The sequence below is a fragment of the Camarhynchus parvulus genome, chromosome 7, assembly GCF_901933205.1.
Source record: "Camarhynchus parvulus chromosome 7, STF_HiC, whole genome shotgun sequence".
NCBI lineage: Eukaryota > Metazoa > Chordata > Aves > Passeriformes > Thraupidae > Camarhynchus > Camarhynchus parvulus.
Genome location: NC_044577.1, coordinates 28,425,172 through 28,452,955, shown reverse-complemented (window position 1 = coordinate 28,452,955; position 27,784 = coordinate 28,425,172). Strand labels below are relative to the sequence as shown.

General features: G+C 48.3%; 1 protein-coding gene across 1 annotated transcript in view; it reads left to right on the top strand.

The window, feature by feature from the left end:
• HEG1 (heart development protein with EGF like domains 1) overlaps positions 1-27,784 on the top strand; it is a 51,457-nt gene that overhangs the window by 4,954 nt on the left and 18,719 nt on the right. The window contains 13 exon segments of the mRNA XM_030952374.1: positions 13,035-13,301; positions 14,299-14,517; positions 14,907-15,146; positions 16,269-16,577; positions 16,978-17,286; positions 17,812-18,129; positions 19,000-19,308; positions 19,997-20,140; positions 20,143-20,550; positions 20,910-21,248; positions 22,215-23,579; positions 25,826-25,945; positions 27,561-27,655. Coding sequence (XP_030808234.1) covers positions 13,035-13,301; positions 14,299-14,517; positions 14,907-15,146; positions 16,269-16,577; positions 16,978-17,286; positions 17,812-18,129; positions 19,000-19,308; positions 19,997-20,140; positions 20,143-20,550; positions 20,910-21,248; positions 22,215-23,579; positions 25,826-25,945; positions 27,561-27,655 — 4,442 coding nt within the window.

Below are 27,784 nucleotides of genomic sequence, written 5' to 3'. Positions count from 1 at the left end.
TGGGAGCAGTGTGCCATTTCCAAAATAAGGATAGCTACAGAGTGGCAAGGTTCAGCTGTGGCTGAGCTTGCTGACTTTTTGCAGCACAGAAATACTTTCTGCCTCTCTCTGCGCCATTCCAGCCACCTGGGGTGCTCCAGGCAGGGCTGCAGCCCCTGAAATATCCCCAGAGAAACAGTCTGGACCTGGATAGATTGTAGATAGTCAGTGTAAACTCTCTGGATTCTGGCTTTCCTTCCTCACATAGTGTCAAAAGGGTTTCTCTGGTATGGAGGGCTGAGGAGTCTGGGGCTGTCAGGATATTTCTAGGCAGACAAACAGCCCTGCTGAAACCTGGGCTTGTCCTCTCAGATGTGCACAGAGCTCCTCTGGAAAGAGGCAGGGCCAGATCCTGGCACCTGCTGTGGTGCCTCTCTGCTGTTGAAATGGTGCAAAGCAGCACTGGGGCAGTTTGACCAGCTGCAGTGTCAGGAGGTGCTCCGAGTGAATCAAAGGTTGGTAGTTCAGAATATTCCCTTGAAAATGCTCAATGCAAAATCCATAGTCCGTAGCTTGTCATGAGGCCTGAATACCCCAACCACAGGCCCTGTTATTTACATTCAATTGAAGATGTAGGTCATACAATAGGCTTTTTCTCTTTCCTGAATGGCTGAACACAGAAGGCAGAATCCAATTTTCAGTGGCAGCAGACCTGATTACAAATTCAAATTTTTATTTCTTTGAGCAGTTTTTTCAACATTTGCATTGTAATTTGCTGTTTCTGTAAATATGAAAGGTTCATTTGCTGGGATATTCATCCAGAGGAGATGCAAGAGGGCTACAAGCACAGGCGTGGTGAAAGAATGAAGTCTGTGGGTGCCTCTCAGGAGGAAATGGTTTTGTCACATCTGGCACCTCTTCTTTCTCACCATTTTCTGCATACATGCAGCTGATGTGTGTGCACCCATCACCATATATTTTTTAATGCCCAGCTGTTACATATATAACGTCCTGCTGCTTCAGCAAGGGGCACAGTTCATGCAGAGTCTGCGTTCATCCTTTCAGGCTGAAATCATTCACATCTGAGGACAAGGAGAGAATTTTCCCACCCAAAAGGGAAATGATGTTGCATTACTGAGCAACCAGCCCAAGAAATAATATAATCTTAGAAAAATGCAGTTCCCTTGAGTAAAGGAAGCTCTGTAAACTTCAGCTCCTCCAAGCTGTTAGTGTGGCTGTTGCCTGTGCTGTCGAAATGCTGCTGTCAGACCTGGTTTACTGAAGTGATCTGGAGAGAACAGGGGAAAAAGGGGGAAGGAACCAGCTCCTATATAAAATGAGAACCTCTTGTAGGATCTGAGTACTGTGAGGTACATAATACGGATTTTAGGATTTTGGTTATATCCCTTATTTGCTGTTAATTTGTTTTTGTCCCATCTGAGTGCTGGACAGGGTGATGGCCACTCATGGTCATGAAGACTTGGAGAAGGGACAGGCAGAGCCAGGCTGAGCGCAGGGATCAGCTGTAGGAAGGTAAAATGATGCAAGGTTTCTGCTCACTAGGCTCAAGAGCCTGTGGTTTGTTCTCTTCTGCTTGCCCCAGGATGTGTGGCATTGGTGTGTGCTGTGGCTTATCTTGGGCTCTGTGGGTGCTGAGGGTGTGCAGGTCCCAGGGCCAGGGCATGGACTGAGCCATGGAGAGCCTCCTTGGTCTGTGCAGCAGCTCCCTAAGCTGGGCACTCACTGGAGCCTTCTCTACTAAAGTGCTGGCCTTCACAAAACCTGTAGGAACCAGCTGTCTTGGAGGTCTCTGCCTTCCAGGCTAATTTGTTTTAATGTGTGAGAACAAACAAAGCTGCCTCAGGAGCTTCATCCTTTCAGAAACCAGTATGAAATGCATGAGATATAAAAATATCATTTAAAAAGTGCCCAAAATGCATAAACAGGGTGTAATAACCTACAGACTGTTGCTGCTCCTGTGCTGCTTCCCCCATCCCTCTGTGGCTTTGGATGGAATTAGTTCCAGTTGCCTGTCCTCTGTGCAAGCAGGGCTGTTGAGGAGGGTTATATCTGTTTTTGCATCTGCTGTGCCCTTGACTTGGAGTCATTTGATAAATAGGTTTGCAGTTGGTTACTTAAGCATCTCCCGAGCTGCAGTCAGCATCTCAGCTGTGGGCGAGGGAGCACTGCTGCCAAAAGTCAGGATCTGTGTCAAGAGCCTCCTAAGATTTGGCTGTCTTTCCCTAAAACCCCAACTCCTGGAGTTGTCATTACAGGAGAATCACTTAGAGGGGTAGAAAAAGAGCATCTGGCTGTTGAGGTGGTAGATAAAAAAGCCTGGAAACTATTAGCTGCAAAGCTAGGAGTCACAGAGGAAGCCCAGGTTGGGTTTATTTAAACATACCACTAGCTCAGAGCTGGTCTCCAGAAGCTTTTGTGTCCAGACAGAAGGGTTGTTTCAGACACCCCTGCTTGGCAGGGCTCTGCCACTGCATCTGCAGGAGAAGTGCAGCCCTCTGCACTGTCCTGCTCTGCTGGGGGAAGAGAGGGAGCACAGCAGAAATGCTGAGGGCAAACCCAGTTGTTCTCTGTCCAGCTGTTTGAATACCTTGTGCAAGCACCTTGACCTTGGGGGATTGACTCTCCACTGGGAAAAACAAACTCCATGTGCCTTGTCACTCTTTGCATGGCCATGGAGCTGTGCAGCGTTCTGGCTGTGCTCTGGCTGAGGGTGATCGTGTCGCTTGCACTGTGACCAAATGCTGCAGGTCCTTCCCTTTGCCTTGCACTGTGGACACCCCATCTTGGGCTTCCAATCTGGTGCTTGGAAAAAGTCCTCTGGAAGTGCCATGACCTTTGCAGTTCTTTTGCCAAGGCAAACACGGAGATGTTTGAGGGACCTTTTACACAGCGCTTTGATGGCAACAAGGCTCTTGCCACTGAAGTTTGGGAGAAAATAACATTTTCTTTTTAACTCTGAGATAAAGTCAGTGGGAAAGGAGTGAGGAGGAATTTTAAGTGGTTGATAGAAAGGCATGCAGACTGTGCACAAAGGGTTAAGTCAGCAGGGTTAGCTGTTGTCCCAGGGGTACAGCCCAGGCTGCATTTCTCAGAAGACATCGAGTTGCACACACGCGTTTAGGGCGTTTTTCTCAGCATTTTTCAGCAGGCTGTGATGGCAGAGGTTTTGAAGGCTGTTTCAGGATCAGTCTGACCTCTTGCCTCTATAACCAGGCCCACACTGTGGTAATTTCTGCTACTAGAACCACCCTTAGATTCCTGTGAAATCTCCAGAGCATAGAAGAAACCCTGTGCAGGCATTTTGGACTGATGGACAGGCTTCTTTGGTTACTGGTAGCAAAGGTGGGCTCTCTTTTTCCTTAAAGAGCACGCTAAAGGGCATTTCTGCATCTGGAGTGACAAGAGGAATTTAGATCTATGGAGCACAATTATTCACGTCACTGCTTGTTAGGATGCTGGTGTTAACACCCTTCCTCTTGTGGAAAATCTCTTAAGCCCTGAGGACTGATGTGAAGCGTCACGCTCTGGTGAACTTTGCTGAAGCTGGGATGAATCACACTAAGTTTGGCTTCAATACATTGCCCAGAAGATACCTTCTCTGATAGCCTAGGAGGAGGGTTCTGCTGCCCACCCACCCAGGGTGTCAGGATCTGTTTTGGGGGGAGGACAGCACTTTCTGGAGTATGCATAAATTGGGGGGTTGATGTGGGAGTTTGGATATTTTAGGGGTTTTTCATTTGGCTTTGGTTTTGAGTGCTCTATAAAAGCAAAAGGCAGGTCTGTAAGAGATCTGAAGACATTTCCCAAGGGATCTCAATATATCTCCACCCTATCTTCTGGGATCACCCAGAATGGTAGATAAAGATACCACTTTTTTAAAAAATGAGAAGGGTTTCACTGCATCTCTGAATAACTGTCCTGCTACATCTAGGTAAGAAAACACTTTCCTATCAGGGAAACTGTAGCAGCTGGTAGTTAAACCTTCTGCAAAGAAATATCCCAGACAAGTGTTGGCCAGGTTTGACCCTGCATTACTTGTTAGATCTCCCAGACTGACAAGATAATTTAGCAATTTGGGGAGGAAATGCAAAAGGTAACCCTGTCTATTGAACTCCTTTCTCTCTGGTGATGGGAATGATTTCCAGGAGTGGAAGCATCCACAGACCAACTGCGCATGATTTGAGCTCCTTGTCAATTGGAATCAAGGACCCTGATTGTGGAGCATAATGCTGCTCTTGTAATTCAGTCTTTATCTTTGTGCTGGAGCTGGGTATAATTGTATCTGTGTCTGGAGGGACAAGGAGAAGGGTTTCAGTGGCTGGTACTCACAAAGGCATCTTTAGAAACCTCCTCATCCCTGGTACAAGCTTGGTAGGGCTTAAATGAAAATACCCCTGAGTAGCTTTAGACATTTGAACAGTCATCATTGTTTGATTCAGATTTGGTTACAGGACTAACATCTAAATGTTAATTCTTTTTAGGACATTATCAGCTCTTTCAGCAAATGCAGAATGGGGATGCAGTATTAGACCGTCAGCCAACCCTGCAGATAAAGGCCCTTTGAAAGGATGTTTCTTAGGAGGGAAACATAATCAGGGAATGCAGAAAATCATGAAGATGGTCTCTTCTTAGGAACAGGTAGCAAACATGATGCATGAAGAAAGCTAAATGAACCAGGAGGCTTTTAAACTGGGGAGTGGGAATAACAGCAATTTTGTGGCCTCTGAGGACAGTCCCCAGCATGCAGTCAGAGATCCTCATCATCCTGTCCTGCAAAGTGCTGGTACACCTGGAGATTGTAGGGTGTTGGATAAGCTGTGTCACATGCTGGGTTAAGACTGAAGTTGGTGGTCACATGGATGTGCCAAGACAGTTGATATATGGTGGCTTTGTGCTGGGTAATCTGTGTCTTTGTGTGGGCAGGTGGGTTTGGGGCACAGATTTCTGTCCTCTCAGTCTTCTGCACTGCCTCGCTCACCACCCCATGCCCGTATGCATCGAGGTAGGATGTGACCTGACCACGACTCCCTCTGAGCCCTCAGTGACAGCTCAGAAGGTGACACCCCAGGCCTGCCCTTCTCCAGCACCTATTCCCACTGCTGCCCACATCTGAAAGAAGGTGTCTATTTTTCAGCCTCCCTGAAACATGTGCAGGGAGGCACTGGAAGTGGTTAAGTCCCTTCCTCCGTTCTCGGAAAGGAAGCGTGCGGCTGCAGAGGAGTGGCACAGTGGTGGTTGTCGGGCAGGACGTCTGTTCCAGCTGCCCCCGGGCAGTGCTGCTCCTCTGCTTGTCAGTGGTGACTGCCAGTGCCAGGGGAAAGACCTGGCTCATCCCCTGGAAGAAGCAGGGCCGGCGCCATCCTGAGCTGCCACCGCTGCTTCCGGGGCAGATCGGCACGGTGTCATCTAGGAAATGTGATTTAGATCATCATCCTTTGGCAGCAGATGGGGGAAGGGAGGTGGGGGCCCTTGTCTCTTCTGGGGATTCATTTCTCTTTAAGCTGCTTTATTTATTTTGTGCCTGTTTGCCTTTTTCTCCATCCCTTCACAAGTCTCGCTGCCCCTTGCTGAAGGGTAGGAGCCACGAGAGCATCCATGCTTCCCGCTGCCATGACATCATGCCCTGCATCCAGCCTGGGTGTCAGGCTTGGGCTACCTTCTGTTTTCCCTTGGGATGGGGTTACATTTTGCTGGTCTACATGGAGGGAAGAATCCACTGAGCCTTGTGTCTGCATGTCACCAAATGGAACCTACCACTTGGCAATTTGATGATTTTCCTGCATCCAAGAGGACTCCTTATCCTTCTCATCCCCACAGTGCCCTTGAGCAGTTGCTCAATTCCCAGGCTGGTCATCATCCCTGGAGCGACTGCCAGCCAGCAAAGCTCTTTGGCATGTGCCTGATGTTAAGCACAGGGAATAGTTCCCTGGGGAGCTCTTGAGTACATTGCTGGAGTGAGGCTCTGGTCAAGACACCTGGACCAAAGCCCACCTGCGTCACTGAGCAGCATGGCTTGGCCCCCAGGGACTCGTGGCGGCCCCTGGCTGCTCCCAGCCTCACCTCTCAGCATTGCAGCACCCTTTCCCTGCTCCTTCCTCCATCTTCCCAGTATTTATTGTCCCTTCCTGTGTGTGGGAAGCGGGTCCTGGACTGGGACCACTTTGGAGCAGAGAGGACTTGTGGTTTTGTTTCCAGAGTGGGATGTGGAAACACAATCTTGTTTTCACCTGGGTCTGCAAAAGGCTGAGTCCTCAGCCCCTTGGGCAGATGTCTTTTGCCACTGCCTGGCATTACTTTTTGATAGGCATTGACGTTTTGTGCAGAAAAATCTGTGCTTCAGCCCACAGTCCTTGCGGTTTTCAGGTAATTACAAATACCAATAGTTTGGGTGTTTATTTCCCCTGCAGGATCTGTTTAAGTCAAATACAAGTCACTGAACTTATATTGGGAGTAAATAAGCTTCATGGAATGGCTTTGGTTATCATGAGGTCACACAGAATGAGCTAATGCTCCGTTCTGGCCTGGAAATTAGATTTTCCAGCCAGCAAAATTTCATCCTGCAGGTTCTAAGCCTCCAGCACCCTTCCTTACAGTTGAGCCCAAGCCCCAGGTCTGTGCAGTGCTCAGCCCCTTGTAGAGATGCTCAGCCCTTACCACCAAAGCCCAGCCCTGCTGGGGGCAGGTTTCCTGTGTGGCCAGTTTCAGTGAGCCTGGGCAGCTGCTGGGGGGGAAAGCCGTCCCGTGGGCTGTGGTGCCCAGCTGACAGGCAAAGTGCAGTGAATCTCTCCACAGCACAGTGAACTTGCTGCCCTGGAAATATTGACCCCTGTGAGATTTTCCCCAGCTGCAAACCTTGCAGACAAATTCCAGGTTTCTGGAGGTATTTGTTTGAGAGGTCTGGAGAAAGAGCCACGTTAGAAATGAAGCTGTGTGTTTGCAGAAGCTGACAGCAGCCTGGTCCTGCTCCCTCCAGCCTCACCAGCCTGTTTCTTACCACTTCACCAGAACTGTGCACACCACCATGGATTTTCCTCTTCTCCCCCCAGTCTTTTTCACAGCCAGGATGTTTTTTCTTGCCTTTTTATTGTTCCAGTGACCTAGCAACTCCACTTTGGTGGAGTCCTGCCAGGAGACTTCCTCCCCAAGCCGTCTGATAGTCTCCAGCAGCACTGCCCTCGGATGGGAGCAGAAGCTAAAATGACACCAGGCTGGGTCCCTGTGTGGCTTTTGCTCTGGCCTTGTGAGTGCTGGTGAGGGCAGTGTTGCCTTCCCAACTAGAAAAGCTTCCAGGGGGCTTTAAAAACCTCAGAAAAAAGGAAGGAGAAGCAATGTGTGGGTGATATTTTCTGTAATATTTCTGCAGGACATTATAGAGAAGACAGGGGGATTTTAGAAGTGAATTTGCTGATGCTGGGATCTAGCATTTGGGACCTATGGTGCAGGCAGGGTAGCTGGGGACATTTCAGCATTGCAGGGTTGCAGGAAAGGGCATGGAGAGGAGGTGTGAGTGCTCAGAGAGCTGTGCACTTAGGGAGAATTATTTTGGCTTGATTTTACTGATGTTTACTAAAAACGGTAGAAAAGAAATCCCTTTGGTAAGTGCTTCTGGGGCTGCCTTTGCTCTGCCCTGGGCCTGCAGGGGCTTTTCCCACATTAACACTGGAGGGAGGCTTCCAGGGCAGAACAAAAATGAGCTGTCAAGCCAGAAAATATGGCTGGGTTTGGCTTTCTGCTCAAGAAAGGATGTCAGGACACAGGGCCTGGGACACTGGAGGTTCAGTCTCCACTGGATGGATGGATTGAGATTTTACTGTAGCCCCAGCATGCTTATGGGTTTTTTAGCAGTATGGTAAGTCATAGCTTATCCCTGTTGGAAATGGAATTTTATATAAATGTATGTTTCAAAGACTTGATGATAAACCAGGACTTTTACATTTTTTCTTTTTTTTCTTTTCTCTCTTTTTTTTTTTTTAATTCAGTTGCTAAAAGCTGTTTAAAAACCAAAGTCTATGAAAAGAGGTTTGAGGAGCTGCCCTGAGCCACGGGCTGGTGGTTTCCAGGCAGCACAGGTGGTCCCATGGATCCGTGTGGTCTCAGGGATCTGTGGATTGAACCAAACTGCCCAAGAAGGATAAGTAAGAAGCTTAGGATTTCATGGGCTTGTGCAGGTGATCTGGGAGCCTGCACCTCCCCAGGAAAATGTTTAGGACACCAAAACTAAGAGGCTGTAAACCTCTTGATAAGCAGAACAATATCCTGTCCCTGCACTGTGCAGGTTTTATCCCAGTTGTGGGCGCTCTGTATGGATATATGCTGTGCTTTTGGAAAGGATCACAGATTTCTGTGTACTCTTTATTTTGGAGAACCTGTTTCCTTGCTTTAGGGTACTGCTTTTAAGAGCAGTAATTGGATCCTTTTTTTTTTCCTAATGGCATCTCTGAGCATCAGGCTCTGGGATGGTGAAAAAAGGTGTGGGAAGCAAAAATGGCCTTCAGCATCCTCTGAGGTTTTACAGGTCCCAGAAGGGAGGTGGTGTGGAAGTGCAGAGTGGTTTTGTGTCACAAAGCAGAGCTGCAAGCAAGGTGCTGTGGTGTGGGACTGGAGTGTCTGAGGATGATGCTGATGTCCCCAGCCCCGTGGGCACCCATGGCTGGAAGTGGCCAGGTGGGCATTAGCCATGTGGACCTTGGCACTCAGAGCTTGCAGGGGCTGCTGCTGGCATTAAACCCTCATCACTTTTCTTGAGCTGACATGGTAAAGCTCTAGGCACCTTTGTTGCCTGCATAAATCCTTCCTATTATGGTTAAAATGATGGAAGGTCCTGTGAATTGCTGTCCTGCTCTGCCTGGGGCCCAGTGGGGAGAGGATGAGGAGCAGAGCCGCCAGAGCAAGGGAATGTGTCTATAGTGTACTGCATCCAAACCAACCCCCATAAAAGGGTGAGAGGCTCTGGCAAGGCTTCTGCACCTCTTCTTCTCTTCCCCATACACCCTCTCTTGCCACCTCTCTTAATCCAGACAGAATAAATCCTTGTATTGATATAAAAAAAAATTAGCAGAACAGGGTTGACTGCATGTGGTTAAAAACCTCTTGCATTTTTCCCGTACTTAGTGCACACGAGGGACCTTCCCCAAGCTGTATTATCAGTGTGTTTACTCTCAATTGACCCATCTCAAGTAGGAATTTTTTTTTAACCTCCATTTCATCCCCCCCTGCTCACCCCCGCCTTGAACTTCTTCTTTCAGAGCAAGAACAAGGAAGGAAATTGAAAATCCCAGAGAGCCCTGGACGGTCCAGATTTAGGGCTTTAGCTTTTGTTCGCACAAACTCGCTTGGCTCCTAACCGGCCTCCACCCATGATCCCGACATCCGCAGCAGCAGCCGCTCGTTCAAAACACAGCCCGGAGCCCGGCCCCGGCAGGGACCGAAACCCCAAGCCCGGCAGGCACCGGAGCCGCCCCCAGCCCCGCTCTGCTCCCGCTGCTTCTCCCGAGCAGCCCGCCTTTCTTCCCAACCTCTCCCTGCAGCCAGCCAGGAGTTTGTGAAGTCGAGATGAGTTTTTTCTCCCCTCCGCGAGCCTCGGATGATGTTGAGATTATGCAACGTTAACAGATGTGGGGTTTATAATTAGAGCTGCCTGTCCTCCTCGGGAGGAGCCTCCGCGGGCACGGGATGCTCCCGCAGCCCCGGCAGAGCGGCGGCTCCATGGGCGGCTCCATCCCCATCCCAGCGGGAATGCTCCCCAGGGAATGCCCACCCTCCCCACGAGGGATGCTCTGGGTGAAGGGCTGCTCTGGACAGACAGTCAGCTGCTCTTGGCTTTCCTTCTGTGAGAACTCAGGTTAAATTTGTGTTCCTCCGTCAAGGAAGTATTTTTCTTGCCCTCGAGGGGAAAGAATCCCATCTTCAGGGGAGCAGTGGGGCTGGGATGGCTTGTGGCGTGCCTTGGCTGGCTGCAATCTCCTGACAAACGCTGCCTGTGGGGATGCTGCTCTCCTGGCATCAGCAGGATACATCCCACCTCCCTCCCCGCCCTGTGTGTGATCACAGTCACTGCAGAAAACTTGCATTACTGTGCTTTTTGGTGTTGTGCTGACCCATGGTTGAGTTGTGAGCATCACCTAAACACTGCCTTGGTAGCAGCCAGCTGTGAAACAGGGCAATGCCTGTGCTGTGTCACAGACGGAGACAGAAAATTGTTGGCCCGAAAGAGATTTTTCAGGAGTCTCACAAGGTAGATCTCCAACTGGGCTGCCAGGGGCAAGCCCAAAGCCTTGAGAAATCAGCTGGAACTTGATCTGTTTGTCCTGGCTGAGCTGTGTAACTCGGCTCACAGCAAGCCTCAGGCTTGTTATGCTTGCAAAGAAAAAGTAACTCCGAGCCTCGACCTGTCTGGTGAGCATCACTGCTAGTTTTCACTGGGAAGGAAAACACCAATGCAGTGGGTGGCAGGGTTTTGTGCTGGAAGTCAAATATTTCTCAGTGGCTGTGGTTATGTGGAGTTAAACCATGCAAAGCTGTTGGCAGCTAGGATGTGACGAAATTGTTAGTGACAGATCTGTACCTCAGCTAAAGGGCCACTCTGCTTTAAGCCTTTAATGCATCAGGGGAGGCCAGATGGTCCCGTGGGGAATTTTTTGGAAGAAGTTTGATCTGGTCTGTCCGCTGCAGAGGAGGGTCTTCTTTGAAGTCTTAATTTCTGCAGGCAAATCAAAGAGGATATTGTGGTTTTATCTTGCACTTCTAGTAGGCTTGATGGATGTGAGATTTCATGTCTATTTTGTTGAACAACACGGTTTTTTTGGGGCTTCCTTACTACATGCTGTGGGTTGAATTTTCCAGTGTAGCTTATGCTCTGCACCCACTGATCTGGGGAGCTGAGCCTGTGCTAGCACGAGGTTTTCCTTCCTGCACCAAGACCTAGCAGGGCAGGGTTAAAAATGCCAGATGCCTCTAAAAAGCCTGTGTAAATAATACCTTCTTGTTCAGCCCCTCCACTGCCTGGCTGCACTCAAAGCCAGGTTTGCTGGCGCCCACAATAAGGGGAAGGGTTTTTGCTTCAGTTTATTCCCAGCATCTCTGCAGAGCCAAAAGAAGATAGAGAACACTCTGAGGTGGGTTTGCAGGACAAACAACCACCAGATAAGCAAACAGCAGTGTTTTACTTTCGAACTGGTCTCATTCAATCATAGGAACATAGCTGAAGGCACTGCTTGCTGGCATTTCCAGGGTTAGTTTTTAAGAGGTGGCAGTGAAATGCCTGCTGAAGTGTGATGCTTGCCTGTCCAGAGCCCTTGTTGACAAATGAGTTGGCAACCTGGGAAAGCAGATTTCCCTCTGTCTATCCTCATTCCCTAAGGGTTTCTTTAAGCATCTGCTGCTTTGCCTTCTCTCTGTGCAGCAAAGCTGGCCACAGGCTTTCCAGTCAGCATGGGCTGCACAGCTGAAAGCTTTTAGTGAGAGGGGGATGGAGAGGAATTCAGTGCACTGCCCTCCAGCACAGCCACGTTTTCGGGGCTGCTATAAATGGACTTGTGGGCTACAATTACAGGCTGGGTATTGGAAATGAACACAGCAAGCATCCCCTGCCACTTCCCATCCCCTTGTCCAGCTGGTGAGGACCAGGAGCTTGTCCCATGGGACAGGAGGTGGCTCACAGTGGGCTCTGGGTGGCAGTGGCTGCTCGGCATTGCAGCCACTGTGAGGCTGCCAGTGATGGTACTCTGGGGGCTCTGCTCCACCACAGCTCCTGCCTCCTTGGCCCACAGGGGGCTTAGACTCCCAGGATGAAATACAGACTGTCCTACCTACCCCTCTGTTTCTTGGTGAGTTCCCACTGAAGGTATTGCAGATGTATAGAGGACACCACTTCTGAAATTGCCACCTCTGTTGTGGCACAGCAACTCCAAGCAAGACATACAAGACAAGGAGGAGGTGTCCCACAGGTGTTTGTCTTGGACACACAATTTTCTTACAGAAAATGTTTGGAGCCCCAGAACAGGTTTAACCTTCAAAATCAGAGCTTTTTGCCTTTATCTGCTGCCTGTGGATGCCATGCACATGACGGAGACTGAATTTTATTGCAAGGAAAATGGACAAAATGGGGACCTTGCCTGTTCAGATTTGGACTTGATTTTGACTTCAAAGCTTGTTGTGGGCTTTGAAGGTCATCTGAGGCTGCAGTGCCAGCCAAGCCTTGGGACTGTAACATAGATGGTGGCTGCTGATTTTTGTGTGAACTGATATGCAGTGAAATCCTCACAGTCCTGGGTGGTACTATAAGCTGAAAACCCTGATTTCCTGGACCACCACTCATGCACAATCTTCTTCTTTGTCTTGTTTCTCATATTCTGGTAGACATTAATGGTAGAAGTGCTAAAATACCTCATCACCTTGGGGTGCTTTGGCACCTGGGTGGGCCATGTAACCCACACCATGCACCGATCTCCTCTGTCCCCAGTGCTGCACTGTGGCTGGGTGGGTTACACTGACCATCCTGGGTGCCCTGCAGTTCTCAGCCAGCTCCCTGCCAGCTCTCTGCAGGTGATGGGGTTTGAGGTCAGGTGTCCAGCAAGCACTGGCCAAGTGGAGAGAGGGAAAGTGCTGTGGGGCCCTCTCCCCTCCCATCTTACATTCAGAATGGGGCACATGGGCTGTGCTGGGCTGTCAGCTCTGGCGACCTTCACACTCCTGCCATGGACCCTACACTGTGAGTATTTCCAGTTATTTGTTTGAGACTTTCTTTTTGCTCCATTCAAAATTTATTTCTCCTAACACAAAAAAATCCTGAGGGTGCTGAATTGAATTAGTCTTTTGCACAGAGGTGGATTTTGGTATTTGGTCCCACAGACCAATCTAGTTTCCACTGGTGCAAATCCAAAAATAAATTTCATGTCTGTGTTTTGATTATGCAAAATTTTTCTCTAGTGTAAGTAAATGAGCTCAGAGCCTGGCCTTGGTGTTACTGCAGGGAGCTGAGCCTGCACATCAGTGCTGATGGGATCTAAGTTTTTTTTTCTCCTCTTTCCTTTTAGTCATTGAAAGCAGCCATCAGGAGAGGAGTTCAAGCACAGAGATAAGGACTGCTGGTGCTCCTGTGGAGCTGGTGACGATGCTGGCTGGGAGCAGGGAGTGGGCATCACTGCCTGCCAGGCAAGGGGCAGTGCCAGCAGCAGGCCGGGTCACAGGGCACGCTGTGCCCCCTGCCAGTGATGGGGATGTCCCCCCTCCAGGAGCAGGATCCCCAGAGAACCCATCTGCTGGGACAGTGACCCACCTGCTCACCCACAGCCATCCTCCCGGTGAGTTTTATGGATGTGTGAGTCCCTGTTAGCTGTTCCCAGCCCACTGGGACTGAGCGTAGCCAGTGGATTAGGAAACATTGCTGCCCCACAGCTAGAAATGCAGATTTTTGAGAGAAATCCAATCTCAGGAAAGCTGGGTTTTGTTTTTTAGCATCACAATGCAGATGATTCTCAGGAGCTGCCGCTGTTTTTCACCACTCAGCAGCACCCAGGGAGTCCTGCCCACCCCCTGAGCTCAGGGGCTCTGCAAAGAGCTGAGACCCCTGGGTGTCCCCACAGCTTCTCCCCTCAGGACCTGAGCCCCACTGTAAGCCCAGCCTAGGTTGTAAGAACTCAGCTTAAGGATACCTGACCAGCTGTGATGATGATTTGTGGCTGAGGTCCTTACATGGAAATCCTGCAAGTGAGCACTTACTTTTGGGCTTGTTCATAATCTTCAGTCATAAGCAAACCAATGTACTCTTTTAAATATGAATTTAAATCAAGGCCTGTTTCTCCCAGCAGCAAGACAAAGTTGTGATGATTGCCCTGTCCCCACTTCAGTTTTCTTTCTTAATATCCCCAGCTGAAATAAGATATAAGCATAGAGGTTTTCTTTAATTTTTTTCATTCCTTGGTTTTTTTTCTTCTTAGGGACTAGAATGTAGAGCTGGCATGCCCAGGCTGCCAGCTGTGGGCTGTTCTGGCACCGGCTCCTTACTGCCTTCTGCATTTTTAACATCTCTAAAAAAAAACCTGTTTCTTTTGCCATGCTCAAATGAGGACAATATATATAATGCCATTATTTTTTGGTGACAGAAACCCTCTGTTCCCATCAATCCCTCCTGCAGTTAAACTGTGCTCTGTTAAACAGAGGAAACATGAGGGATGCAGCTGTGATCCTTCCTGTTGCATGTGGTAGGGCTGGGTACCACTGCAAGTGATGCTACTGCCACCCACCTGGGACAGCAGAACTTTTCCAGGTGAACATGACCCTCTCCCTGTTGCTTTCCAGACCCTGGAAGCCATCACCGTGCTGCAGGCAGGCTGGGGAGAGGCAAGAGGGCTCCCAGCACCCCTGCAGCTGCTGAGGGGACACCACTGGACTTGGAAGCTGTCAGCAGCAATTCGGCTGAGGGGACACAGGGAGGGCACCACGGGCTCTGGAACGTGTCAGAGTTTAACACCATGAGGACAACGCTGCTACCTTCATCTCCAGAACCTCATCACCCAGGTGAGCCATCCCAGTTCAGCCTAGGAACACTGGGAAAGTGTTCCAGCACCTGGGAACAAGGTGAATGCTGTTCCCCAGAGCAGCCAGCATTGCTTAAGCCTGGTTCTCCTGTACTATAGAGCCTTGTGGATCCAGCTCTCCATCCTCACTGTGCACTCAGGGCAGTTTACTGGCTTGCTTTATGCACAAGGATGGAGAGAAGAATCCATGTGGCTTCTCCTACTGTTCAGAATTATGAACTACTTGGTGCAGCTTCCAGGCACAAAGATCCTGTAGGCACAGTGCAGACAGGGGAAGGGGGCAGGGGAAGGGGTGGCAGTGTGGAATGGCTCAGCAGGCAGCTGAGCCCATCTCTGGGTTCTCATCTGCTTTCCCCTGTTGCCTTGCAGGCACTGACAGCCTCTCCCAACCCATGAGCAGCTGGCTGGGCACTGAGCTGGGCGCTGCAGCTGCTTCACCCAGCCCCAGCTCTGCCCTCCCTGGCTCCCTGGGACAGCCCCAGGCCTCCTCCCAGGCTTCAAGTACCCAGACTGGTGCAGAGCACATCATGCTACACCCCAGGGGTGTCACAGGGAGCTTGACCAGCCCTTTGCTGACTCCATCACCTCCCATGGACAACACCTTCAGAGGTGAGCTTTGCTGGCCTTTGTTTCATAGCTCTGAAAAGCCATTTTATAGTATTTGCTTTCTTGAAGCAGAGGAGATGCTCTGTTTTGCATGCACTCTGTTTTTTATTATTTGGATGGTTAACTGAAATTCCCTGCTGAAAGCAGGAAAAAGCAATGGAAAAAAATAATTTGATCCAATCCCCACCCCCAGCACTTTCCACTTGAAAAAAAATGAAGTTCTTTGGATGTTATCACAGTGTTTTCTGCAGGGTGGATGTCTGCAGCTGTGAAATATCTTCAGTGGGCCAGTGCCAGCTGCAGAGCAAGGGCAGCTCTGAGCCCTGTCTGACCTGTGCCCAAGTGGTGACAGGGTGGGGTGGGAGGTTGGGAACCCACACTTGTGGCCACATGGGTGGGTTTGCCTCTCAGCTAGGCAGGGTGAGATGCCTGTGCTTAACAACTTGCTCAGGGCAGCAAACCTGAGGTCCCTGGGCTCCATGGCTTCCCCTTGCTTGCTCTGCAGCAGCCAATTTCTGGAGCTCCCAAAACCAGAGGCTTTGCCCAGCTCCACATGAACACTGAAAACTCAAGTGTTGCTGAATCCTTATCCTGTGTCCAGGGCTTTTCAGGAGCAAACACATCTCCCAGGTTCTCTCACTGACACAGCTGTTGGGAGCACCCCTGGGGCTGCAGGAAACCTGAGATCCAGTGTCTGAAGGACAGTGCCCCATGGAGCCCTGGGATGTGTAGTGAGCTGCAGGCTCCTGTGGGAATGTGGCTGTGCTTAGGTTTCCTCCCTTTGCTGTTTGATGCTGTGCTCAAGCCACACAACACAAACAAAAAAAAGCCTGAGCCTATTTTCAGCAATATTAGAGCAAAGGCAAACCCCCCCAGTCCTTGTCCTGTGGGGTTTCCTGCTGTCTGGGCCATGCCACTCTCACAAAGCCTGGCAGCAAGCCCTGGGATTTGTGCGAGGTCTTCCTGCAGTGAGGGGAGTCCTGCCTGTCCAAAGGAGCACTTTGTCCAGATTGAACACTTCCTATGCTTAGTATCTGTATGTGCACTGTAAGCATCTGGGAAGAAAATGGATCCATCTGTTTACAATTTCATGTGTATAAACCCATTTTTTTTACTGTACTGTAGGCGTTGGAAGCAGCCACCAGCCATCCAACAGCTCAGCCACGGAGAGGTTCGGTTCGGATTTCCCCACCAGCAGCACCTCCATTTCCACAACAGCTGCCAAGGCTGGAGGGAGGACGTTGAGGTCTCTGCCAGCCAGCACCAGGCTGGTCACCATGGCAGAGATTTCCACCTCTGGGACTGAAATCACCAGCTCTTCAGCCCAGAGCCAGACCCCTGGGTTGTCTGTGGGTGCCCAGGCTGATGGAGGCAGAGGTGTCACAGACCCATTGCTCTCAGGCTTGCCATCTGTTTCAGGAAGTGCTTCCACAAGTGAGTTTTGATAGATAGCTCAAAACTCTTATTTAAAGACTCTTTATTAACAAAATATATCCTTTTTATTTTAAAGAAAGGAGGAATAATATTGTATTTGGCACATTCTGTACATTTAAAAACATTTCACAGAAATGAAAGTATGGATAAATATTATTCTTGTTGGAAGGGGAAGATAGATTTTCCTTGAAAACTTCCAGTAGAATTTTGCAAGCAATAACTTCAGCAGTTCCTACTTAGAGACCACTTTTCCCCCATCTCAATGATTTCTCTGTATTAAATATTTCCATACTGAATATTCACACATACATTGTCTACGTCTACTGACAGTGGGATGAAACCTACCCAGCAGTTTTTATTTATGTTTATGCAGTTTTGCCTTTCACTTCTCCTTTTTCAGCTTCTAGCAGCAGTTATGAACCCCCCAAGAGCATCCCAGGTGCAGAAGAGGCGACGGAGCACTTGGACATCCAGGCTGCTGACGTGTCCAGCATGGCAGTGGGGACACCGATGTCCCCAGAAAATGGCCACACAGCTGGGGTGACAAGAGACTCTGCCAGCAGCACCAACCCCACAAGCTCTTTGGGTGGGACCTCCTCTTCCTTGAGGACTGGGACACATCATCCCAACAGCTCATGGGAAGCCACCGATCTCCCAGGCCCTCCTTTGCTCACAAGCTCCCTCTCTGCCTCTGAAGGTCCTTTCCCAGGTAAATTTGTTAGTCTGAAAGCTGTCTGCCTTGGGGCTGGATGAGGTTTCTCATCCCTGCTCTGTTTTTCTTCAGATATGGTCATCAGTCATTATTGGATACATGGATGTTTTTGTTACTGGCTGCACTGAGCTGGCAGTGAGGTGCGTGGGAAGGGGGAGAGTGGGGCTCAGCTTTTGAGTGAAAAAGTGGAAAACATTGATGGCCTCATTACTAATGAAACTCCTGTCCTGGGAAGAGCATTGCTAAGGAATACATGCATACACTTTCCCTGCCAGAGATGCTTGCTGGGGTTTTGCAGCTTCACCTGGTGCTGTGTCTGCCATGCAGGCTGGTCTGTAGGATGTGGGATTGAGATTTTTCATGGGTTTCTGTAAGGCACAGGTGCCTGTACTGAAGAGATTCATCTCTTCCCAGAGAAACTCCTTCAGTTTGTCAATGGGCAGTGTAGAAATGGGTGCTGAGCACACAGTTGCATGTCTAGCTCTGTATGCACAAATCAAACCTGGTTTTATTGTGTCCTAGGTGTCAAAAGCAGCCACAGCCCAGTGGAAGAGAAAACCTCCCTCACTTCCTCTGCCACCAGCACTCCCATTTCAGCCACATCCAGCAGTGGGGGGAGGCCCCCCAGGTCTGCCTCGGGCAGCAGCCCCTGGGCAGCAGCCAAGGGTTCCACATCCAGCAGTGCCATGTACAGGACCTTGGGAACAACTCAATCCTTGTCCACATCTTCTGGGAGAGAGGCCTCCAGAGCTCAGGGGTCCACAGGAATGACAGATTTCACTGAGGTGGCAGAGTCTCCCATAACACGCTCTGGCTCTCCTTTGGAAGGTCCTTCTCCAGGTGAGCTCACATTAGAATTGAAATATAATTTTTCTTACAAGCCTGCAGCTTGCACTTGCCTGACTCTTTCCTGCTGTGTAGAATAAACTGTTTGGAAGGATGCAGTGTGATTTTGTGACTGAAATTATTCAGCTCTTTCTTGACCAAAAAAATGTGCTTTAGAAAGGGCACATGTGTGGAAAGTTTCATTATGCCAAGAAAAATAATTAACTCTCAAATCACAGTCCTTTTTTTACTGTCTCCAGTGTCTATCTCCCTGTTACAGACAAGAGAACTAAGCAAGTGAGGATTAGATCATGTCCCTGTGGTCCCAGGGATCAGACTTCAGTTCCTACCTTCTGTCCTACTACTTGGATCATGCTGCTTCCCAGAATTTGAACCAGCTCAACAAATTTAAGGCAGCTTTGAATGTGGTCCCTGAGGTCCTTCATGCTGCTGTTTGGTCATAGTCCCCACTCTGGTTCTGAAGGGTCTGATCCCCCTGATCCTGCTTCTGCAGACTTCTCTAAGACCTTCACACTGCTCAGGGAAGTGCCGTGTCTGAACTGATTTCCAGGCTTTTCTGGGTCACCACGATATTTGTTCTAGCAGCATGGAGTGCACTCAGGCACATAATGGTGAAATCAAGTGCACAGCATTAGTATTTCAACAGTTTTTATATAATAGCACTTTTGTCAGCATCACACTGTTTTTTAGAAGACAAATTTTTGTAGGGAGGATTTACATCTTTGGAAATTGACATCTTCTCATATTTTCCACTCGTGTTTGTGTACTGTACTTGCTGCCTCTGGGTGCTATTGGAAGAAAGCTCATTTTTATTTATAGTTCCATATGTGTAAAAATGTAAATTGCTTCTTTATCACATTTTAGCTACTGGAAGCAGCCATGTGTCACTCAGCATCCTGTCAACAGAGAGAAGAACCAATTTCCCCACCACCATCACCTCTGTTTACACAACAGGCACCAAGGGAGGAGGGAGGACGTTAAGGTCTCTGCCAGCCAGCACCACCTTGGCCCAAAAAACAGAGGTTTCCACCACTGGTACTGGTAACATCAGCTCTCCAGGCCATTCCCAGTCTTCTTTGGGAACCCAGGGTGGTGGTGGCAGAGGTACCACCCTGTCATCTGTGAACCCATTGCTCACAGGCTCACCATCTTCTCCAGAAAGCACTTCCCCAGGTGAGCTCTGACCACACATCAGACTCCCACCTGCATGGAGAGGGAGGGCATGCTGGAAGGTGCTGGATGATGGCATTGGATGTTATGGATGAAAATTTAAACTTCCAGAGAAAAACACATTATCTGTTTCTTACATTTAGGCACCAGGAAAAGCCAGACTTACTGCCAGAGCAGTCTCGAGGTTTGCTGTGTTTTCAGGGACAGCACAATTTCAAGACTGCCCCACTGGCTGTGTTTATGCCAGCAGAAGCAGCAGCAGTCATTCCTGACTCCCACCCTGGGGTGCAAAGGCAGCATTTACTGATCCATACAAACCTGCCATGCTTTCTTTCAAGTACCAGGGCTTTGGGTGCTGTGTGCTCTCCCCCTCACTCATTGTGGGTGCAGAGGTGACAATGTGGGTGTCTGGTGCCCAGGTCAGGCCTGTGGCACCGGGAGCAGTGCCGGAGGGAAGCAAACCCAAAAGTGCTGCCATAGCTTGTTCCTAGTGCCCTCTCCAGGGTGCCCTGCTGTCAGCAGCTCCTCCTAGCACAGGAAAGAGCTGTGCCTTCACAGTTAGCATTTTCTGCAGGATTGGAGTTTCTGCCATGTTCTCTCTGTCCTCAGCCTGAGGCTGGTGATGGAAGAGAGAACACCTGCTTATTTATAGTTTAGGGTGCATAAATCATTTTGCTTTGCTCTCTCTCAGCAGACAAGACCTCAGCAACGGGGGAACACCTGCCTCTCCCCAGCACACCCGGTGTGGTGAGAACTGCCACCAGGGAGGAGAGCAGCACAGTGCCTGTGTTGGACACCCATGGAGCTTCCAGTGCCACAGGGAGCTCTGCTCCTCTCTGCCCCACACCAGCACCCTGGGCATGGTCCTGCTGTCCTCACCAGCAGCACAGCCTGGGACACAGAGTCGTGTTTCACAGAGCGGGGCAGGACTCAGTGAGCTTCCAACAAAGCTGCTGCCTGCGTTTGCTCCCAGCGTTTCAGTGCCTTCACCTTCAGCCACACTCTTCATCCACAAGGAAGGGACACCTCAAGCCCCAGGCAGCCGCAGCACGTGGAGCACAAAAGCAGAAAGCCTCACATCTCAGCTGGACACAGCTGGGGACACCCGCACCGGCCCTGTCCTGTCCTCCACGGCACGGCCTCCAGTGAGACATGTGTCATCTGGCCAAGCAGGGTCTCCAGAGCCCAAGGTCACCCTTTCATCCAAGGTCTTCACCTACTTCTCAGCTGCTGCTGAACCTTCCAGTGAGTTTTTCTGAACTCTGGGGTAGTGTTTGACTGCCTCTCCCTTCCCTTCTCTGTGGGATTGGTATGACACAGCTGTTGCAGGTGTCATGGGCAGGCAGCATTTATAGGTGGCCATGGTGCTGCCCTGTGGTGTTGTATATCTGCAGCTGCTGCTGCTTAACAAGAAGGGTCTCATTCTTGAGACATGTAGCTTGTTTCTGTAGGGCACGCTGACTGCCTGTCTGGGTTGGGGTGATAATTACAAATAACATAAACATACCATTAGGGCTCTAATGGTACTGATTCCTCAGTATCTGGACAGTCCTGTCTGCTCTGAGATGATAAAATCAGGCACCTGCTTTTCCATCCTTTTCCAGCAATTGGCAGCAGCCATCACTCACTAAGCAGCTCAGGTGCTGAGAGGAGGATGTCCAGCCCCATCACCGATCCCGTGTACACTTCATCCACGTCTGGTGCTGAGGAGAGGATGCTGCTCTCAGTGACAGGTGGCACTCTGGCTGGTGGCATGGAGAGCTCTTCTTTCCATGCTGGAGCTCCCAGCTCTCCAGGGCCATCTGAGCCAGCATTGGTGGAGCAGGGCAGGACAGCCAACGCCTCCACCAGCAGCGGGGGTTTCACGGGCTTTGCGACAGAGACGGTCTTTGTACGTTCTGCCAAGATACCCACTTACTCTTCTTTCCAAAATGATCTCACAAGTAAGTTGATGGATTTTGGTGTACATTTGGGGGGAATTCACATTGTTTGTTTTTTACTATGTTGTACATAAAGTTCTTGTTCATTACTACATTCAATACCACCTGTGGGTTCACTCAGGGGGATGTTTCCATCAAAAGACTCAAAACCAGACCCCACACAGATGGGAAACTATTCCAGAAGTGGAACCATAAACCCTCCTGTTTTGATGGCTGCATTTTTTTTTGCACCCTAACTGGTTTCTTTTGGATGATGCTTTCTGAAGTGTTTCACAATGACCTAAGTAATTTGTAGAATTAAAACAAAATTTCAATACAATTTTTTTCTTTTAAGTTGGCTGATCGTAGCTGTACATCCTGAAATTGGTACTATAAGATTGCTTGCACCTTTTGTGCTAAATAATCTGAACTTTTTGCATGCTGATGTGCATTTAGGTTTTCCTAGCTGTAAAGTTTTGAATCACTGGGTTCATTATAAGCTGCAAATTAACATAATGCAGTAATTTCATCCTGCAGAGGCATGAAGTTCACTGTGTCTAAAAACAAATTGACTGAACAAGATGGGTATTCTGTAGATGGGAATGGAGGATAAGAGGGAAAGGATATGAGTTTTGTAAATTATGAGTGATAAAAAGAACAGTTGGGTTTTTCTGCTTAGCTTGCCACAAATACCATGGAATGTTAAGATCTCGATCACTTTAGGAAAGCAATATGTGAAGAACAGTGATTTGGAAACCTACACATTTCGTGGGACTCTTGTGTCTGTCAGGGCTCATAATTTTATAATCAATTAAGGCGTGCATAAGGCTCCCAATTGTATAACCATGCTTGAATGGTGCTTGAAATTCTTAGAAAATCATGGACAGGTTCACAGACAAGAACACCTTATTTAGCAAGCAGCTTTAATGTGACATCAAAATGCTTTCGTATTATTCTGTCTTTCTAATATTTTTTGTCTTTTTACTCCAGACTTTTCAGGTAGCCATCAGCCAGTCAGTGGCAGTGATGCTGAGAAAAGGACCTCGGTCTCTCACACAGATGGCACTTACATTTCAACCACATATACCAGAGGAGGAGAAAGGACCCTCCTGTCTATCTCCAACAGCAGCACCTCTGCTGACTCCTCAGAGAGTTCCACCTTTTTTTCTGAAATTTCCAGCCCTTTTGATGCCTCACAATCATCTGTGGCTCATGACAGGCAGACCAATGCATCAAACAGTAGCAGTTTTGTTGAACCATCTACAGAGCCATTGCTGGTGCACCCTTCCAAACCGTCGATATCTGCTTCTACAGGCAGCATAGAAAATACAACTCTATTCAACACTGCCTCTGAGTTGTTGACCACTGACAAATCATCTCTGTCTTCATCAGCATTTCCAGCCTCTTCCTCACTGTCATCACTGCAGCACTTGCTGTCATCAACACCACCACCAACTCATCTGTTTACGCTGTCAGAATCACCTGAGCCACGCTTGCCCTCTGTGATGGCATCTTCACCCCCTCTGCAGGCTTTGCCATCCTCCTTGCCCACTTCCTCCTTGCCCTCCCCATCTTACTCATTAGCATCTTTACTGTCTGTGTTTTCATCACCCTCATCCATCTCTCAGTCCAGTGAGAGTGATCAAGCAAGCACCGCTGTGGCTACAAGTGTGGTCAGGCAGGTGCCCTCCACAGCTGCCACAGCCAGGAGCTCACCCAGAGAGACCAACAAGCCCAGTGTCACACACCAGCCCCAAAAGAGCACCACCTTCACTCCCACCAGGTCACCTCTCCCTACAGAACCCATGGAGCTGCTTGGTGGACGTGTTGTGTCTGTGTCCGCTCCTGTGACAGTAACAGAGACTGCCTTGCTTGGAGATGCCACCACCCAAGGGGACAGCTCTGGGAAGGCAACACCACTGCTCACCACAGCCAGTGTTGCTCCACAGGCTGGTCCAACAGATGCACCCCTTAGTCCCTCACCAGGTGCAACAAATCAGGGCAGCATTGTCCCCACAGTGGCAGTGACCACGGTGAAACCTCCTGTGCTGACAACGCCGTCCGGTCGCCGGCCCACCCCAGGTGAGGCCAGCACCATGCAAGACCATGGGGCCCAGACTTCCACTGCCACTAAGCACAGTTATACCACTGGTAAAAGCACAGAAGCCATGGGTCCCACCACTGCAAAGCCTGCTAAAGCCACTGAGGAAAACATCTCTGTTACAAGTCCTTCTGCAGCACCTCCAACCATCAAGACCACTGGGAGCATTGCAACGACTTTGGCTGCTGCCAAACCAACCACTGCTCCTCTGCCAAGCAGCACAGTCGGGCTGAGGACATCACCTCCAGCCACAGGTAATGTGTGCAATGGCTCTCACCAGTGGTGGGGCCAGGAACAAGCAGGCAGGAATGCCTGGGTCCCACTTCAGGAGTTTTCAAAGAGTTGTGTGTGCACGCATGTAAGACAAGTCTGTTGTCAGCAGGGTTGGAGGGCAATAACTCGTCTCTGTGTTGTTTCTTTTTTAAGCTAAAGGTTTAGCAATCAAGTTGAATGGGTGAAATAAGGGTGAGCACTTTGATGAACATTTCTGATAAAAAGATTAAGCTGAAATTTGACTGTTTTGAGAAAATAAATCTGATTGGCCTTACAGGTAAGCACAGGATGCACTTTATCAATTGTTACTGTTAATCCATCAAGAAATGTAATGATTGATATCTGTCTTATTATTGAGAAAGTACAGTTGGCCAGCACTTGGTATTTTTGTTGAAACTGCTTCTCATATTAGTACAACCCATAGTTGTTTTCTCCCCACCTCACTAAATATTAATCTTCTGAGGGGCCTGATGCTTCTCCTGGTAGTCTTGCTGAGAATGTTGTTATAGAAATTTATTACCCCTGCCAGTCTCCTTATCTTCTCAAGTAAATACATTTGCTGAAGTCTTATATAAAAGGAAATTGACTTTGTGTTTGAAGTTCAGAGCCTGGCCATCATGCCACTGTAGGATATTGTGTGCTAAAGACATTAATCTCAGTGAAATACTGGCAATAAAACATATTCCATCCAATAATTAGGTATTTAAAGGTTACTTCTCAGGCTGATTGGTTTTGATTATAGCTATAGCTTCATGCAAAAATAAAATTACTGGAATGATTTTTTAATTGAAAAATTAAGATAATGCATCCTTTTTAGAAACTGATTCACACTTTTGCCAAATTATTCTTTCCTTTGAAAACCGAGATTTGTCACTCACCAGAATGCAAAAGATCCTTCTGCTGTCTTGGGCATGGTGCTTTGTACATGGTCACTCACTGCTCTGAGAGTGGCTGCCCTGGTCTCTGCTGTATGAAGCACAAACTGAAGGATGGCAAAGCGAAAGCCATGGTTTTAAATCACACCTACTCATTTCTGGCTGCTTAGATTAGAGACACCAAATCTGCTTCTCAGTGATGCTGAGGTAGCTGTGCCAGGCTGGTCTAGGCATGAGATAGCATTGAGTGGTGTGCCCCAGGGCAAAGTTTGGCTGGGAGCTGTCAGGTCTGTGTGGTGTTGTGGGTTACTGCACTGCCACCAGAAACGCACACATGGGTTTGGTTCTTGTGCTTCATGCTGTAACCACAGAGCCTGTGCTTCCTGCCTCTGCTGCAGCACTCACCAGCAGCAGCCAAAAGATAGGTATGAGTGGGGTGTAAGGTGTCTTGCTGGTCTTGTAGAGCCTTATCACTGACAAGTCCCCAGCCCTGCCTATGGCCTGCCTTTGTGTGCCCCTGTGTGTGATGTGTGTTTGTGCTCAGTCATAGATGCAACAAGAGGAGCTTTTTTGACAAGGACATCTTTTTTTTTTTTTTTTTTAAGAGGAAATATTGGATATAATCTTCAGAATTTGCAGTTTGAGTTGTGTAATCTATGAAGTATTTGACTTTACAGTCCTTAATCCCCTGAGACACCATCTTATCACAGTGGTGTCTGCTCCCCAAGCTCTTGCTGACCCAGCAGGAAGGGCACTGGGAGTGGTGGCACAGGCAGGAATCACTGCTGTGACCATCCCCGGGCTGGCATGGAGGAGCTCTGGAGAAGGAGGTGATTGCAGCCAGGGCTGCCTCCACCATTACTGGGTAACCTACAGGCTGGATCAGTGCTCAAGCATTGCCTTTGGAGCAGAGAAACAGGGCTTGAATGAAAAGGGCAGGACTTCGGTGAAGCAGCCCATGCCCACATGTCTAACTTGGGCTGTTGAGGTTCCTTCTTTGGTCTTCTCATGCATAAACTGTTGGGTTGTTTGTCTTTGGAAAGAACTTTGAGATCTTCTGATGAGCAGTGCTGTAGATCAGTTGGATGTTCATATTAACATGGATCCGTGCTAGACCTCAAGGGCTTTTGAATGAATATTCAAGTGGTTTATATTTATTCTTTCAGCTCCAACAGAATGATTAGGAGCAGCATAAATAGTAAGTGCAAATGATGCAATGAAGCATCTGATAATGCTCAAGGAGTCACAGATGGGGAGCCAAGTTCATCTCTTTTAGCCCAACAGCTGATGATTTTTATGATTCTGTAAGTATAATCTGTTTTGTTGTTTTGTTGGTTTTTTTACTTTTATAGAGGTGGATAAATGTCTTTCCAACCCTTGTCCTGCACTGGCCACCTGCAACAACACCCATGGCTCCTATATCTGTCAGTGTCCTCTTGGATATGAGCTGGAAAAAGGAAAGTGCAATTTAGGTAAGAAAACAAAAGTGAAAATCCAGAGATGGAAATAATTATCTTTAATCTTCTAAAATAAATTGACTTAGGCACAAACTAGTTCAGGAGCTTAATGTTCTTCCCAACCACCTCTTTTATCAGAGCCTTTTAGTGTTTATACAAGTGTGGTGTCTAATGCCTGTTGTGTTGGGCTGCCTGGGGAGCAGGCAGAGATATCTGAGTTCTTAAAAACTCAGCAATGGAACAGTGGGCTCAGGCTTGTTAGTAAGGACAGATGTGCCCCTTTTGTTCCTGATGTGTTTTAAAACTCCCAAAAAGCATTCAGCAGCTTATCAGCCCTGCAAACTCTGGTGAAGGCTCTTGGCTTGGGAGAAGTGAGCGGGGCTGTTGTGTAACCTGGCTTCAGTGGGATCAGCCATGTGTGGAAAGTTAAGCAGCCGTGGTGAAAGTATTTGTAAGATCAAGGTCTGGTTTCATACCTTTAGCATTTTTTGAGCAGCACAGTTATTAGATGGAACTCAGGTTCTGACCCCTTCCTTTCTATTAGAGGACTCTCAGTCTCAAGGATTTACAATATTCCATTGTAAAGGGGAAATTGTTTTCATAGATTTTCTTTTGACCCTTAATCAATGAGGATTAGAAGCATGGAAATTTTGCTAAGGAAACATGGGTGAGGTGTCCCTGAAGAGTGTTTTGGAACATTTCTTCAAGTTGGAATATGTCAGCTTCTAATTTAGAGACTTGTTTTGATTATGCCTTGAACTGGAGTATGGACAGATTATATAAACACTGTGAAGGTGATTCTCATCATAATTTTTGTCTGGAGTTGTTACATTAGAGATGTCTGATATAGAACTTGTGGTGAAGAGATGTTCAGTGGATGGGAAAAAATAGGAAAGAATTGAGGACTTTATAATGTTATCTGCAACTGTATTTGTTTTTCTGGTGGAACATAAAGCTGGAATTCTGAGTTCTCAGTTCCACTGAGTATCTCATGACACTTAATACAAGATTTAGGGGTATTATCTCTGCAAGTCTGGATGACCCAGATTATTGCATTCTGCTGCTGTGAATCAAATATTAATCTAAGCACAGAAAAATGCATCTTTTGGACCTCTTTTCAAATGTCATTGCTCATTCTCTCCAGCAGTTTGAAAAATGAAAATATCCTTTCTACAGTGATTTATTTTGACTTGCTGATTTTATTTCCTTCCATTGCAGGGAAAAGAAAGAGATTTGACATAATTTGACCCCCAACTATCATAAATAGCTTTGGTACCTGACACTGTCTTCCTACTGAATTTACCCATCTCTCTCCGTGTTCAGGGATCTATTTAAGTTAGTCTGTGCTTCTGCATGAAATGTATGAACACTGAAGTGAAATGCTGTCTGTTCAGCAGCACTGAGCTCTGGAATTTGACTGGGACTGTGGGAACATTGCAGCAACCCTTGGGAAAAAAACCCAAGGCTGTGACTTTGCTTTACTGGGGCAGTGACTCTCAGATCTGAGTTTTCTGTATGCTTTGTGAAGGGATTTTCCATGCAAACAGCTTCTCATGTAAGGCAGATAAAACCACATCTACACATGGCACAGAGATGTGTTCCAACTAACTTGTCTTATTCTACTTTGTAGTGAGAATATTTATTGGCCAGGTTCCCCTGAAACTGAATATCACCCACGGGAAGTACACAGACCTCTTCCACGTCGAGAGGGAGATCCTGGAGGTGGTGAGTGTCCTTGCTGGGACTTCGGCAGTGCTGGTGGCACAAGTCCCCTTCACTCCTCTTATGATTGTCACATTTCCCAGCCATTCAGTTTTAGCCATGTGGCTCTTGGTCAGTTGAGAGCCAGTGCTG